At 35.9% G+C, this 17,016-nt stretch overlaps 1 protein-coding gene across 7 annotated transcripts in view; it reads right to left on the bottom strand.

Moving 5' to 3' along the window:
- Window positions 1-17,016, bottom strand: part of Lrp1b (LDL receptor related protein 1B) — a 1,777,797-nt gene that overhangs the window by 317,043 nt on the left and 1,443,738 nt on the right. For all 7 annotated transcript variants that reach the window (XR_009056008.1, XM_057755646.1, XM_057755649.1 and 4 more), the window contains exon 43: window positions 15,592-15,796. Coding sequence is in view for 6 of the 7 variants with exons in the window: in XM_057755646.1 (XP_057611629.1) it covers window positions 15,592-15,796 (205 nt within the window). In the remaining variant the exon portion in view is untranslated. The remainder of the gene's footprint in view (window positions 1-15,591; window positions 15,797-17,016) is intronic.

Here is a 17,016-nt window from a genome sequence, read left to right as displayed (position 1 = left end):
TGAATCCCATTGTTGATTGTGCATAAAATTAACTGAAGACTCTCAACATGAGATCCATTCTTCACCCAAAAATGTAGCATCAATTATTCTTTATGAGTCTCCCAAACCATCTTTGCATAAAACTCTGCCAGGAGGTGTTAACTTCCTGTATATGTTAATATATACTTCATATTAATAAATCAAGTTTCCTTGACCATATTGTTGACAATTAAGGCAAGTGCATCTTTTAAAATTTTATTTTACCCAAACAGTTTTATATTATGATCTGAGGTTTCCCTACAAATCCGTTTGTCTCTCATTAACCACCAGGATACTTATTAAATCCTTTCAACAGGTATTTAAGTCATGAAGATAGAGTCCTCACAGAGGGACTGAGGGCTTGAAGTGGAAGCCAGCCAGATGGAACAAGATAAGCTCTCTTCCCTCAGGAGAGAATAGATGGAGAGTACTTAGTGTCTTGCTCATCTTCCTCCTATGTGACGTAGCAACAAAGCATCTTCCATCAGACATCGAACCTGTATTCCTATATCCTAGACTTCCTAGTCTTCAAAATTTAAGGTATAAAATTATATTTTTGGTAAATTATTAAATTATCTAGCACCAGATAATGTGTTATAGGAGCATTAAAGAACAAAACAACACTAAATAAAACTCAGGAGACATCAGTTCTCTTCCGTTCCACTAGCTCTTTAATGCCTCGCTTTTCAGCAACCATGGAGGTCTCTGTACTGGCAAGTTGAAGAGCCTCCACCTTCCCAGGTTTCCCATAGAATCAAGTGGTGTGCTTTTGACCATCTTTACAACTTAAGCTCGGCATAATCATTCAATTCTTGGAATAAACATTTGATGCTTTCTCTCAAAATCGAAGGGAATTTTATAGGAGTCACTCACTATGGTTCATGTTTGGAGTCAAACCTAGAGTTTGTTATGAAGCAGCTACTATCTCAACAGGATAAGCTGCTGATGATTCAGATTTGCTGTTGTTACAACAGAGGTCACAGTACTGTTTTCATGGGGTAAAAATATTACCTCGGGAGTCCACTTATTTTGAACATCTCTTTTTTTAATGAGAGTGAAATCATTTAGTTTACCTCTCTCTAAGTTATATATTATATATTGAACTGTTTTTTTCCAGTTTACATTATAATTTCCTTTTTGTTTTTCGTGCTTCCCACGTAGCATTTTCTGGCCTTGAACTTACTTATGTAGACTTACCAGTCTACATAACATTGAATTTCCCATCTTCTTTCCCCTGCCTTCCCAATGCTAGAAATACAGCCTCTGTCTCCATGCCCAACTATATTATTTATTGAAATTTCATAACCATTTTTCTGTTAACATATTTTACTAACATCATGAGTTTTAATATTATCTTCCTTACTATTTAAAAATAAATCTGAAAACATGTAATTGTAAATTGATTTCTTTAAGTGATTTGGTTATTAGTATATTTTTGTTTTTCCTTTGCTTTTAATACCTCAAAGCACCATATGCAAACAAAGAATTTTGTTTTAAATATTGGTACAACAGAAACTATTTATTTCAGTGCCTAAGGTTTTATTTCTTTCCACAAAATTGAAATTTTTGTAATTTATCAACATACCCTTAACTTCTTCGCTTTCAAGATACTCATTGTGAGCTCATACTGGAATTATTTATATGAGATCATAGTACAGAAAATATTTTATCATCCATTACTTAAATAATAATAGTTTGCTAAATTTAATCAGCTTGTTAGATCTCTTAATGCCTTCATGACCAAATAAAGATATTGCTTGCAGCTTAAATAGATTTATGATGGCTTTCTCAAATATAAACATAACAAAGCAAGATGCTAATTTGGAAAGACTTGGCAACTCATACTACAGAAAAATTCATTAGGCTAATTCAGATATGAAATTTTTCAGTCTCTACTTGACTTCATATTGGCTCATTTCTTTCAACAAAGTAAATAGTCTATGCATGTTATGTGCTTGCCCTATTTCCAGTTTATTGCATATGCATAGCAAGCTAGAAGGCATGCTCTCAGATACCTATGTGCAGCTATCTCTGTTTTTTTTTTGTATATAAATTTCTGCATTGAGGCCTGGAGCATGAGTGTCCGATGTCTGCTCTTCCTTTAAAAATTCCATGTATTGCCAAAAAAAAAAAAAACCTTAAACTTTCTATGAAATATGAAATCAATACATGAGCATCAGTATCTCATGATGAAAAGAAACCAGTTATTTTCTAGGTGAATACACTCATGACCCTGACCACTGGCCGTTATTCTTGTCTGGGAACACATCTCTTTTAGGTGAGCCCAGCTTCAGTAATGCTTTAATTTGCAAGACTAACCAAGCTGAACCATCACTGAAATGTATGTGGATTTGAATCAAAGGGATTGTGTTAGAAATAGACACCATTAACCCCACTGCACTATAGTCCCAGTCTTACCAAATAGGAATGCCAGTGGCATAGACTACAGGAAAATTACCCAGGGTAGCTGAGCTCCGATTTTGGTCTTATTTTGAAAAGCTGCTTACTTTTACATTTAATTCACAAGAAATTTTACATTTAATTCACAGGGACATTTTTATACAATGTTATTTTTGTTTCTTTATTTAGTCATTGATTCAGCAAATATTTTCTGAATACAGCAATGTGTGACTTGAAATATTCAATTAGAAAGATAGAGAGATGAGAAATACATCATCTTTTTATTTATTTTTATGTATAAGTGTGTGTGTGTGTGTATGTACGTGTGTGTGTATTTGCACCAGTGCCTATGTATGCAGAACTCACAAGTCAATTACTTAATTGTTTCTCCACCTTATATGTTGACATAGAACTTCTTATTGAACCATGAAATCCTCAATTTGAATGAACTGTCTTTCTAGCAAGCCCCATGGATACTTCTGTCTCCTACCTCCCAGTTCTAGGACCACAGGCATGCCTCACTTTGCCCAGCTTGTAAGTGAACACTGAAGAATGAACTTAAACCTCATGGTTTTGTGGCAAGCACCCCACTGACAGAGCTATCTCCCCACCTCTTAAGTTATGTGCCAGCAATCCTATTTTAAAAGGAAGGAAGCAACTTATAATTTATTTTAACTGGAATTCATGTTGATACAACTTACATGCTTGCCTAGTGAAAATTCATACCATACTACAAGTCCTTTTTAAGAAAAGTCAATAATGCAGAGAAGTTAAATGTTCTATATATACTAAAGGTGATTCTGTGGAACACTGTTTTACCACCAAGCCTCTATCTCCAATTGGTGCTAATTAATTTCTTCCTCATCCCACTTCTTCCTGAAAAGAAGTGTGTTTAAATTTTTTGCTAAGGCTAATTTCTTATAAATTAACCAAGGTATAGTATCAACTCATTTATATTGTCCAGTATCTGAACTACCCAACTTCAACAACTCAATCATAAAAGCAAAAGCTCAGGATTTAATATATTATTAAGTCTAGATTAAAAAGCTTAATCTATATTTTACAATTATTAAATTATTATTCAAAGATTATATGGAAGTTTAGAGACAGACTCAAAGTTTGAAGTGTCCATCTAACACTATTTGTGAGTTTTTACTTTGTTTTTTTGTAAACAACTTGTTTTCCTCTGCTCTGAACATCCTGAAACTTCTTTGTGCAATAAGGCTGACCATCCTAGAACTTACTCTGTAGGGCAGGTTGCCCTTGAACTCAGACATCTTCCTGACTATGTACCCCGAGTGCTTGGATTAAAGGTATACAACACCATATCCTAAAAATGTATATTTCTTATATGTAGCAAAAGGAAGGGTTCTTGTTTCATACCCATTCTGTTAATCTGTGTCTTTTTATTGAAGAGTTGAGGTCATTGATATTGAGAGACATCATCGAGCAAGGATTGTTAATTCCTGTTATTTCAGTGGTGGTGCTGGCAGTGGTGGTGTTTGTAGTGATGGTGTGTGTGTGTGTGTGTGTGTGTGTGTGTGTGTCTGGTGTGTGTGTGTGTGTTTCCCTTCTTTATTTTTAACTGATGTGAGGTTTTGTATTCCCTGTATTTTCACGTGTGTAGTTGACCTCCTTGGTTTAGACTTTCCTTCTAGCACTGTTTTATAGTACTGGATAAATATTGTTTAAATTTGAGTTTATGATGTAATATCTTATTTTTTCCATTTATGGTATTTGGACGTTTTATTTGGTATAATAGACTGGGTGAACATCTGTTGTCTCTTAGAGTCTGCAGCAATCTGTTCAAGTCCTTCTGGAATTTGGAATCTCCATTGAGAAATCATATTTATTTCTAATTGGTCTGCCTTATAAGTTACTTGATCTTTTTCCTTTGTTAACTTAAAAAGAAAACCATACTTATGTGTAAAGAGGGAGCCTCACAAGAGAAAATGCTTCCATCAGGTTGATGTGTAGGCAAGTTTCAGAGGAGCGTGAGGATGAGGCATTTTCTTAATGAATAGTAGTTGTGGGATGGCTCAGGCCACTGTGGGTAGTGACACCCTTGGGTAGATGCCCTACGTTGTATAAGAAAGCAAACTAAATGAGTCATGAGGAGCAAGCCACAAGTAGTGTTTCTCCGTGGTCTCTGCTTCATTTCCTGACTCCAGGTTCCCACTGAGTTTTCCTTGGAAATAAACTGTAATTGGGACATGTAAGCAAAATAAATATTTTCTTTCCTTAAATTGGTTTTGGGCAGCACTTTTACCACAACAGAAAGCAAACTAGAACACATCTTTCATGTTACAAAGATATATCAAGATTTAGCATTTCTCCTTGGAAATATGCTCTGGAAACAAATTTAGGCAACGACTCTCAAAGAATGTCAGACATAAGAAACACCTGCAATTGTAATTTCTAGGCGCATCAACACCTCTTTGCAAGTCTTTCTGTCACTGAGGTAACAGATGCCTTCCAAGAAGTGATGAACGTGGACTGGGTGCCAGCAGAATGAAAGCCTATAATCATGCTGTCTCAGCCTCTGACAGCGTTAGTTATTGTTTCAGCAACTGTAGCGACAACAGTGACAGGTACAGAACAGAAATAAAGATGGAGAATAAAATTATTGTCTTCTCTTCCTTTTGCCTTAAGAGTAGGTTATCCAAGAGTGTTCTGTCCCCAAGAGAATTCTGCCATGTGTCATGAGCACCTTCCTTTCTAAATACTTGGATACACTTCTGCCTGCCTTACTATTGTGATAAAATTTAAAAAGCACATCTAATTATGAGATTTTTATTAATACAAGCCTTGTTTATACTTGTGGATGTGGTTTAACTATAGCCTGAGACAAAAAAAGTAGTCAAAATTGTAGCTGAGTTAACATAAAAATTATTTATGTTAATAAAGACTTGTTAATCTTCAAATAACAAAATAGAAAAACATCAATATTTTAAACCATTATTTGAAAGAATGTGGATTATCAATAGGCTTTTAATACTATTTTGTTAAGATACTCAAACAATATATATATATATAAATTAAAATCTCTATGAACATTTCAGCCAACTCTGTACAATGATAACATGATTTTGATTCAGAACAAAACTGCTCTCTATAACAGTCTAGAGATTCACTATGTACATGATTGTGTGAAAGGCTTTAAAATGCAACACTCTTTGACAAACAGACTCAACGCAGTTTGATTCTTATGTGGATTCAAAAGAAATTGCACTCCAGGCATTCGGCAGAAAGAACAGAGGCATTTGGCAACTTAAGATGTCAGAAAAATTCAGTTGAGCATAAGTCCTTTTCCCTACATTTTTGTATTTCAGGCACACTAAATATGCAATACTCTCAATAATGCTGTCTCATCAAACATATTTGTCTACTCTGCTTGCAATGAGAAAACACCTAAATTCCTGGCAATCCCTTCACACTTTAGTACCCTGCAAAATGGGCTGGAACATTACAGATCCTTTCTAACTTCCTTGAGCCTGGGATATCTGACAGCATCAGTTCACAACCACTTTGACGTTTCATCAAGAGAAGGAATTATGGAAGTACCCAAAAAGGACTTCTGCTAGTGTACATGATGTTTCTCCACCTTTCCTTTTGTATTGCATGAGCTCAACATTTTTTGCTTTATATGTTTAATTGCATGTTATATTTCACTTGGTGTTTAGTGATACTTTAATTCTTTCATAAAATCTTTATAACTGCTCATTTGTTACCCAAGGTTTTGACATTTTAGAAAGCCCCTCCAATTGGACAAATAGTGATAATATCACAAATAGTGATACAACAGCTAACATAACTTGCTTTTTAGAATGGCTGGAACGTTTCTCCACCTGTCTACCCTCCATGCCGTTTGCAAAGAGGAATCTCTAGTCACCGTTTCCTCCTCTAAAATCTGAACCCACACCTGATTTTTCTTCTGCCTTAGACTTCGTCTCTACCAGTGAACTCCCTCTCCTCCTGCTGTCTTTGCCCAGGGAGGAACCTTCTGCTGCTGCTGCTGCTACCTTCTTGCCCATTCTCCTGCGCCTGATCTCAGGATACTGCCCTCCTCAGACAAGACTCAGACTTTTAACCCACCTTCTTCCTGCCTGACAAACCTTTACCTATTCTTCCGGTCACCACCACACAGTCGCTGTCATTTGGCTGCTCCTTTTATCAAGCCCTACTCCATTCTTCCACTCTGCAAGGTTGCAGTTTCTGGAGTCCCAGGGAAAATCCCTTTTTCTTTTCCTCTTGCCAGTCTATCTATAATAGAAAAGCACTTCGATTCCAAAATGTTTCACAAAGAAATTCAGTATCTTACAAAGTCCTTTAATTTAATTTATCATGATATCTATGTCACTCTGCTCTCTTTCCCTATCTAAGGACAGGGAGCATCTCCAGATATCTGCTCAGCACATTCAGATATTGTTCATGTGCAGCAGAGGGGTCTTAACCTAATTGGTGCTATAGAAGTCCCAAGCTGTGCTGCTTAGGTTTTTGTTAACTTAATACAAACTAGGATCATTTGGGAAAATGGAGCCTCCATTGAGAAAAGGCCTTGATTGTACTGGTCTTACACATGTTGTGGGGCATCTTTTTGACTAATTATTGATGTGGGAAAACCCAGTCCATGTGGATAGTAATAGGTGGTCTTGACCTCTTTTTAAAAATATAGTCTTTTTATAAAGTAATTGAATCCATTGATGTTAAGAGACATTAATGACCAGTGGTTGTTAATTTCTATTATTTTTCAATGGTAGTGGTTGTGTGTTTCCCTTCTTTGTGTTTTTCTGGTGATAGATTATCTGTTGCTTGTGCTTTTGTGGGTGCAGTTAGCTTCTCTGGGTTGGGGTTTTCCTTCTAGTATTTTCTGTAGGACTATTTTGTGGATACATACTGTTTAAATCTGGTTTTTATCATGAACTATCTTGTTTTCTCCGTTAATGGTGATTGAAAGCTTTGCTGAGTATAGTAGTCTGGATTTGTATCCATGGTCTCTTTGTGTCTGCAGCACATCTGTCCACAACACTTCTGGCTTTCATGGTTTCCACTGAAAAGTCGGGTGTAATTCTGATAGGTCTACCTTTATTATTCTGCTTATCAAGAACCAAGGCTAAATATAACTCGAGAAAGTGATGAAAAGATTAGATATCCACCTTCATATCATTTCAGTCAGCAGCCAGTATTAGATAAAAGCTTCAAAAATTAGAGAACAGTCCGCACAAAATCCTCAAAGTGGAAATATAAAACCATCCTTCAAGGTTTTTAATAATAGAGCAGAGGAAACAGGATCGGGTTAGATATCAAGTGTTGACAACAGCCTTATGTCATACTCCTCAGGCTTCCTGAGTTTGTTGGGATTGACATCTACTACCTAAAACAAACAAAGAAGGAGAAGTCTGCTCCCACCTCCATCTATCTGACTGAACACAAAGTATAATGGCTAATCATGGTTGACATCTTGACACGCTTTGGAAGAGTGAATCTCTCCTGATAATTGATTCTACCTGATTGGCAGGTGGGCAATGTCTATGAGGAAATTATTTATTGCTAATTGATAGGAGGGCCCATTCTCCTTGGGGTGATTTTACTCCTAAGCAGATGGTCCTGAATTGGATAAGAAAGATGACTGATCACGAGCCATAGAAAGCAAGTCAGTAATAAGCTACCCGCTATGGTTGCTCAGCACATTTGGATGTTTTCCTTTGTTGGTACCTCTGCTTCTACTTTAGATCCTTCCTGGCCTTCCCTTGGTGATGTATCAGGAAGTGGAAGCTGAAATAACCCTTTTGTCCCCCCTAACTGCTTTGGGTCATGGTATTTATCACAGCAACAGAAAGCAAACTAAAACATAGGGCAAAGATGTCAGTTACTGATAAGCCTGATGCATCTAGGATATGGGAATGTCTGATTCAGTTATATCAGAATTTACTGTACCCATACAAGAGTTCTTGCTCTCTCTGATATGAAGTAGAATGTACTTCTGCCAAAACCAGAGTGGCCCACCACTGTGCAATCTATTTGCATATTCCTTTCCTAATTCCTTCTTGGTTATCCTCAATTATCTGATCTCTCTCCTAGAACATGTATTCTAGAAAGTTCCCTACATCTGTTCTTTATCGGTCTGTCACAATATCTTAAGGAGGCAAACTAATTTGTACTATTTTTTAACCAATACTCCTCCCTTCTGGGAACTCTGTTTACCACTACCATCTGTTTATTCTTGTGTCAAATACACATCCTCCCTTCTATTATTCCACAATGTACTCTTATACTAAACAATTTATATGGATCTTAAGCTTTTGTGTGTCAGGAACAATTATCTACTCACCCTGAAAAATTTGAGGAACTGAAACCTATCATTATCTGACTAATCAAAGTACAAATTTTATGAATTTTATGATCTACTCTCTCTACACCACTCACTCTTGCTATCCAAAAGTAGATAAGTATTCCACCACTTAATCCAAGTTTTGTCTTATTAATTAACCTGCATGTCCACATATACCTTTTTATCCAACATTCACTCTTCTATCTCTTCTCAGTCCTTGATACAAAGGTACTTTCTTTATTATTTCCCTTTTACCATTGATTTTCTTGCCATTTGCATTTACCTGGAAGGCCTTGATACCTAAATGATCTCACTGCTGTTCTGGACAATACTTCCCTAAGTATTTCACGATGGCCCTCATCTCCTTGACCAAGCTCATGTGTATATTTTACCTTAAAAATTCTCCGAGGACATGCTGCTTACACAGAGATGGCCTCCTTCTCTGTGGGACATCTTGGGACATGTCTCCAAAGCATACCTAGATCCTTATTAATATCTTGGCTCATTGGGGATACCAGGTATCCTCCTCTAAGATTCAGATAGCTTCTATTAATTAACTTACCTTGGTCACAGTCTAACTTTTTTATTTCCTTGGAGTCTTAGCTAATCCTTCTGTTTATTGAAAATAATTCCTTTACCATACAATATATTCAATTGTGGTTTCTCCTCTCCCAAATACTCACACTTCCTCCCTATCTTCTCTTCCATCAGGATCCATATCTCTCCTTATAAAACAAACAGACTTCTCGGGGATAATAATTCAATAAAATTGGATGAAATAAAAACAAACCATTTGGTATAAGACAAAACAAAGAGAAGCAAAAGAGTCAAACTAAAAGAACAAACAGACCCCCCCACACAAAGGAATTCACACACAGAGGAGTTTCATAAAAACAAACAAAAAAAGCACAAGACAAATATATACACAAAGGCATTCGTTGTACAATGAAAAAGTCTGGAGTCAACACTATACAACAAAGAATGCTGTTCATTTTATTTTGTAATGTTGATTTACTTTAGCTAAATATCTTTGCCAAACTATTTAGAATCGCTGAGCCTCTTCTAAAGTATCCAACCTGCATTGTCTACGTTTAAGGCAGACGTGGCTGCTCCTGTTTTAGGTCTTTGATACCCCTCCTAACATTTTGCCTTGTTTTTCCATGTCTATTTGAACATAGCCCTAGTTCTTATCTGTGTGTTTTATGGAAAAAACATCAGAGAGTAGCTTAACAGTTTAATAGTCAGACTTAGAGGTACATTTATTTGGGCTTCTTTTTTGAAGACCCATGAAGTTACCTCTCTGTGAATGATAGAAAGTTTCAGGCTAATATTCTAACAACATACTCAATCTCTGCTTCCAATAAATTGCATCAAACCTGATCATTTGATTGAAGACACATTTCTAGTCCACCATCTTGTCGCAGACTTCCCACACCATCACCCCACAATTATTTGCTCTCAAGCCTCTCTAAAGGGCTTTCAGACTATTTCCCTTCCCCATACAGATCGCTGAGGACATCTCCCAGGACAGCATTTATACATCAGCTTCATCTGTATGCCGTACTCTCAGCAAGAGTGCTATGTTCTCATGTTAGTATACCTTTGGATCAGGTAGAATAGAAGCTTCCCCACCATGTTGAAGAGCAGATATGATGTCATTTGTAGCTTCTATCTGTAATCATTCCTTGCTTTTGCTTGATTTCTCCTCTACAATCTGACAGAAACTTCTTTTCATTTCCAAGGAAGCTCAGCATCTAGTTATTTTGACAGGTAATAAATGTTTCTTCTCTATCCCCTATACTTCACAAGAAAGGCAGAACTTACAAATGTTTCTTTCAACTTATTAATCAGTGCTGAGATCCAAACTTCCATGGCCAGCTTTTCTATCAAATGGTATCCTTTGTTTATGACTCTCCAAGAAAATTTATTAACCTTTGCCCTTTGAGTTTATATGACAGAACCATTCATTATTATGCACCCTCTACCAAATACCTCACCTTCCTTTCGTAATGCCCCCTTCCCCTTTGCATAAACCAGTCATACTCTAAATCAACGACCTCCCTATACCTCAACAATATCCTGCAGTATCTTTACATATGCACGTGGGCAACTGTATTTGCATTTAGGATCCTTCCCCAGCCTTACAACCAAAATTGAGATGAACCTCATTGAGGTAATCACAATAGCATAAAGAAGAGACAACTCTTGCAGGCTACAACTCTGTAAGCTCAAAGGATGTAGACCTCAACTCTAAAACACTTTTGGTGGCCCTTCCTTTTCTAATCCCTCCAGTCTCACAAATGCAAACTCCCCATGCATAAGCATGACCATCTGGAGCTACTCTGATTTATTAAACTTCCCTGAAGTAAATAAGTGTCTGGACTTCATTTGCAAATCTTTGAAACCTGCCTCTATATGCCTCCCACCACTACCAGCCACTGCTAAAGTACCATGATATGCCCTTGGATACTCTGTTTTTTCCCCCTTTCTCCACTTACTACCCTATTCTGATCAATAGATAATAGACCCTTCATGGTCCTTAACCCATTACTGACCTTGGGAGATGCTGCCTCCTTTTCTACATACTGAAAGCCTCTTTCTAATTCTAAAATTCTGACATACAGGACTTTGCTTTTCTTCACTTGTAAGATCAACAGGCATATTTCCAATAATATCCCAGCTCATAGCTGTGGCATAGCTCCATAATGATTACTTTATTACATCTACTCAGCTTCTTTTATAGGATTCCTCTTACCCAGCCTTTCTTTGCATATCCCACTTCTTCAATGCCTTAGCCTATAACACTCCTTTAGGAAACCTCCCTTTCTTTCTTCACGGCTTAACTCTTCTTATTTCACCTTCTACTCATTACTGAGACCTAGATTTCTCTACCCCACACTCATGCCAATGAAAAGACCAGGGGCCAATTGGAAAAGTCCCTTTCATTTTTTGCTCAGAAACCTCTTCCTTTCCCTCTTCAACAGGCAATGAGTGCTCTCTTACTCACCTTGATGTGCTGTCATCCTCCCTTTCCTTCTGGTATCTGTTATAACCTTACTCTATTTGAGAGAGATAAGCTGACTCATCCCATTATCCTGTGGACTGAAAGTACTTCAGAGTTAAGCTCTAGGGACTTGTTGAATCTTATATACTCTCATACTTCCAAGGCCTTACTTAGAACTTTGACTACTCTCTCTGGAAAATTCTCAATTTGAGAAAATGAGGTCATTGCCCAGGAAAACTGGGATATTACCCCACATATTCTCTCATATCTTCTTTTTTATAATTTTTATTTAGTATTTTTGTTTTTTTCAGTTTTATTTATTATGAATGTAGTGTTCTGTCTGCATGTATGCCTTCATACCAGAAGAGGGCATCAGATCTCATTATGAATGGTTGTGAGCCACCATGTGGGAATTGAACTCAGGACCTCTGGAAGAGTAGCCATTGCTCTTAACTGCTGAGCCATCTCTCTAGCCCCTTCTCACATCTTCTAACCTGCAAATTTTTCTATTGTCTCACCAGCTCAGGAAATATCTTCCTCTGGAACACCAATTTATGTCTTTTTACCACTCAATTGGTTTGCTGTACAGACATTGAACTTCTTTACCATAACCAATTACTGCTTAGTTTATTGTTTCTTTCCCCTTCCCTCCTGTATCAATTTCTCTACCTACCTGCCTGCTTACAGTCCATAGCAATCAGCCTACTGAGGCTCTTTCAGATATACCCCAGGTAAAAAGACTACCCTAATTACAATTCTACAGATCCAAATATACTTGCATACAGTTAGCATTCTCCAAAAGGTGCAGAGTCTGGGTCTCATCACTAGCTAAACAGGGATCACTTGTCTCTTCCTCCGGGAATGATGTTATTTCTATATAAACCAGGCCAGACACAACAAAGAAATTCTAGCAAACAACATAGGCAGCTGAACTTCAATAAAAGTGTCAAGAACACATACTGGGGAGAGAATGGCCTCTCCAAAAAATAGTACTGCAAAACTGGACATCCCTGGGACAAAAATGAAATGAGACCCTTATCTCTCACTTTTTCAAAATTAACTCAAAATGAAATAAAACTACTAAATTAAAACACATAAAGAATGTTTTCTTACATTTTTAAAGACATGTATTTTTAAAAGGACTGCAACAAAAGAAGAAAAATGATATTAGTGTAAGTTTAAACCTTTAACATGATAAGGAATCAGCTAACAGAATAAAGGTTTGACCTAGAGAATGGTAGGAGGTATATGTATCCTATATTTCTGTCAGGGTTCATATTTAGAATTTGTAAGGATCCCAGCTTCATAATTAATACCTATTCTAATTAAAAATGAACAAAAGAGTTGAACAGATGTTTCTCAGCATACTTCCCAAGAGGTATACAAAGAAATATGCCACATTGCTGATCATCTAGAAAATACAAATCAAAATGACAATGAGTTGCCATATCACTCTAATTCAACTGTCTAGTTTCAAAGGCAGTGTATTTTTGCATGTGTGTGTTTTCTTGTGTATAGAAGTTCCAAAATTAGTCCAAAATAAAGTAACGAATGACCTAGCAATTTCAGTACTAATCATATCCTCAGTGGTAATGAAATTCTTATGCCTAAGTGGTATGTGCCCTCCGTGACCAGTGTGATCCTCTGGTCAAGAGAGGGAATCAACTTATGTACCTAAAGGTCTCAACTGATGAATGGTCAAAGAAAATCTAGGAATTATATCTCTCTAAAATGTTATTTGCCCCTAAAACTGATAAAAATCCTATCATATTATGGAGCAACAAAAATATATTGGGAAATCATTATGTTAAGTGAAATAAACCAGAAACAGAAGAAAACTGTCATACTATCATAATCCTTTGAGGACTCTAAGAAAGCTGTTTTTACAGAAAAACAAAGTATAGAGACAGAGGACCTTAGGTGCTTGGGGAAAAGTTGGTCAAGGATACTAAATTAGGTAGTAGGAGGTAAGCATCCTTCCATTCTAAAGAGATGACTATCATTAACAATATCATATTTATATTTAATGTAATTAGAGTAGAGGGTTTTTTAATTTCTTTTCAGCAAAGAAAAAGTCTATGTTTGGTACGCTATACACTGATCATTTTATGTGAACACAGGTGCACACTGTGCCCATAATTTCTGTGGTTTTGATTAATGAATAGCTAATTTGAATATTTTAAAATATGCAAACCCTAAGGCAAAAGAATAAAATAGATTTAGAAACTTTTTTTTTCCAATATTTTGACCTAGCCAGAAATAATCTTGTTTTGGACATCAACAAGGAGTTCAAAGTTACAGTCACAGCTGTGTATGTTTTTAATATAACAAAACATACACTTTATATTTTACTAACAATATTCCCTTTCTATGTTACCATGCTAGTTATCTTTATCATAAGTAAGAATGGGAGAACAAAATCAATAGATAGAAATATAAACTGGGATGAGTTAAGGGTTTTATGAGGAACTACAAAAGTATTTCTATATTAGGATATAAAAAGAAAATAGAACCACACTAAGTAATGAACTTATCTTGTGTTTTCCAAAGTATTAACTAATATCTCCATTCAGAACTTCTATGCTGTATTCTACTTTATCTTCACAATAGGGTAAGTTGAAAATTTGCACATGAAAACTTCAGTCTATAAAAGCTAAACAATTTGCCTAAATCTCATGACCATTAAATTTAAAAAGTAGATGAATAATTTAAATGTGGTACCAAAACTTGAGTCATGACATTTCCTTCTTTTTCAAGAAACTCACACAGTGTACTCCATGTATCTTCACATGAACCCCATATCTGCTTCATTGTACACATTGGTGTATGTTTGTTGTCCTTACTTACTGGAAGACTTAAACATGAACGCAAGTGTTCTATGCTAACCCGAGTCCCATAGCTAGGCTCTATTTCAAAAAAAAAAAAAAAAAAAAAAAAAAAAAAAAAAAAAAAAAAAACCAAAGACAAACAAACAAATGCATCATATTATTGTCCCTATCCCTATAAATTCAGAACTAAATTTTAGTCAGTTGGTTCACTTTTTTTTCGTTAATAAAGCTTTACATAAACTGGGCCCATCTACTATTTTGTTGGTTTATTTTCTGCCTGCTTTGGCATTATAAGGGTCTATAGGTTAAGAGGATTGAAAACTAGGGATTTTGTACTTCTGATAGCCACTGGGACGGTGTGTGGGACAAGACTGTCCCAGGTGCCTGGCCAGTCAGGAGTAGCTCTTCACATACTGAATTTTCACCATCTCCAGTGCTGATACTTCTCCTTGAGGAGATGAGAAATACATTGGTATATGATTGTGTACCTGTTTCAAGGGTTAGTCAAGAGAAGCATAATGAGCCTTCAACTAAGACTTCTTATGTCAGTGAAGGACACCAAGACCTCATTGAGTACGATAACTTGTCTGTGAATGTAATCCTGTGTGCCTATTTTCAGAGTTTCCAAAGTACCTGTGTGACACACAATGACTCTTTTATAAGTTTCCTCTAATCGGGGAAATTAATATAGTTTCACATATTAAAACATTATAAATAACAAAGAAGAACATGTAAACCATTTAAGTTCAGCTCAAATTAAAACTGGGAACAAACCTAATATTTGTCTCCTCAGAATAAAAGTTATGAAAATTTGCTTTTAGAGCAGCAAATGCACTTCAGGAAGGTTTTCAAACTACAAATAGACTGTCTGTGTACTGAATAGATTATTCAATCAAATAAGTTTATACAATTAGTTCTTTTGAAATTCCTTGATAGGTATATGTTACAAAAGTATGACGTATTTAAGTTACTATATAAAACAGTAATCTAGAAGCACTGAATTAACTTACATGTCTTCGGGATCCATCGTATTCACATCTCTCAATTTTCCCTAAGCTGCCGTCTGAGAAATACAGCTTTTCTGCTCGGTGATCGATGGTGAGTCCATTTGGAGTGAGGATGTCTGAGCTGACTATCACATGTGGATTCTTCCCAGTCAGTGTGGCTCTCATGATGCTGGGATGCTGTTCATTCCAATTGGTCCAAAACATTAAGCTGGTTAAAGTAAAAATTGTAAGAAAAATTGAAAAAAAATTGTTATTCAAAACAAAAACATTAGTAGAGATACAAGAATGTGCAGTTGTTTAATATTTTCCTCTAAGTCCATGACCCCACGGAAGGCTAAGTAGAAAGGAGTGGATCTTGTTTTCAGAAACAGATTCTACAATTCTCTTAAGGATACTCAAATGACTCAGGCAAATACAACTGCCCTGTGTGCATCTTCAGATGTGTGGAGTGGGTTTAATGCATAATGAGAAGAAATTCATTAATTGTGCAACTAATCAAGGACAAAACAGTAATCTTAAAATGTATATGAACTCTATTTTCTTCAGCTGAATTTTAACAATCGTCACATTTCAGCAAATCCATCATGATCACTATAGGCAATTAGTTTTTGGTTATGATATATATTATATATATATATATATATATAAAATATATATGATAGCTACATATTTTCCTAGAATTGTTAAAAATCAGACATGTTTTGCCCTTGCAAATTTACTTTGGAAATTCTGCATTTCTTGTTGTTTATTTTTTAGATATAAAATGATCAAACTTCTTTATTTCTATAGTTTTTAATCTGTTTATTTAATTATATATATAATAAATTATATACAATTATTCTACAATTGGTTGGGCATCCTGGGGTGTTTCAAATCCGTTACCACAATATCTGCTACATACAAATATTAGATTAATGTCTGTATTATTGTGCTCTGAGGAAGTCCTGGGATTACATAGAAGTCCTTTGAGCTCAGCAGGAGGGGACAAAGCCTATAAGTCCTATTTTCATGAAACAGCTTTTCACACATCTTCCCCTGCACTAGCTACTTAGGTTGAAAGTGGAGAACACAAAGTCAAAGAAAAGGGAAGAGTCTAGAAGTATGAACACTCTGAGAATCTGCTTAGCTAACTGGAATCAAGAAAACCTGCCAAAATAATATTTTATCTTTACAAACAAACTGCCCATACACTTCAATACACAAACACTTAAAGCGAATTTAGGGTATGACCATCAACATTGCTAAGTAAGTTGTTGAGAATTTTGTGAAATCAATTTCTGTACCATATCCAAATTAAAAAAGAAATAAACGTTTCTAGTTTCTGATTTAAAAAAAATCTCACATGTATCTCTAGTCTTTGTAAAACACAACGGTTCTTTCCCTGCAATCCTACGAAATTGAGACATGTTGTGGTCTGTGAAAGAGCAA

The sequence above is a fragment of the Chionomys nivalis genome, chromosome 22 (assembly GCF_950005125.1).
Source record: "Chionomys nivalis chromosome 22, mChiNiv1.1, whole genome shotgun sequence".
NCBI classification, from domain to species: Eukaryota; Metazoa; Chordata; class Mammalia; order Rodentia; family Cricetidae; genus Chionomys; species Chionomys nivalis.
Note: the sequence above shows the minus strand (reverse complement) of the source record. Positions and strands in the feature narration are given on the sequence as shown.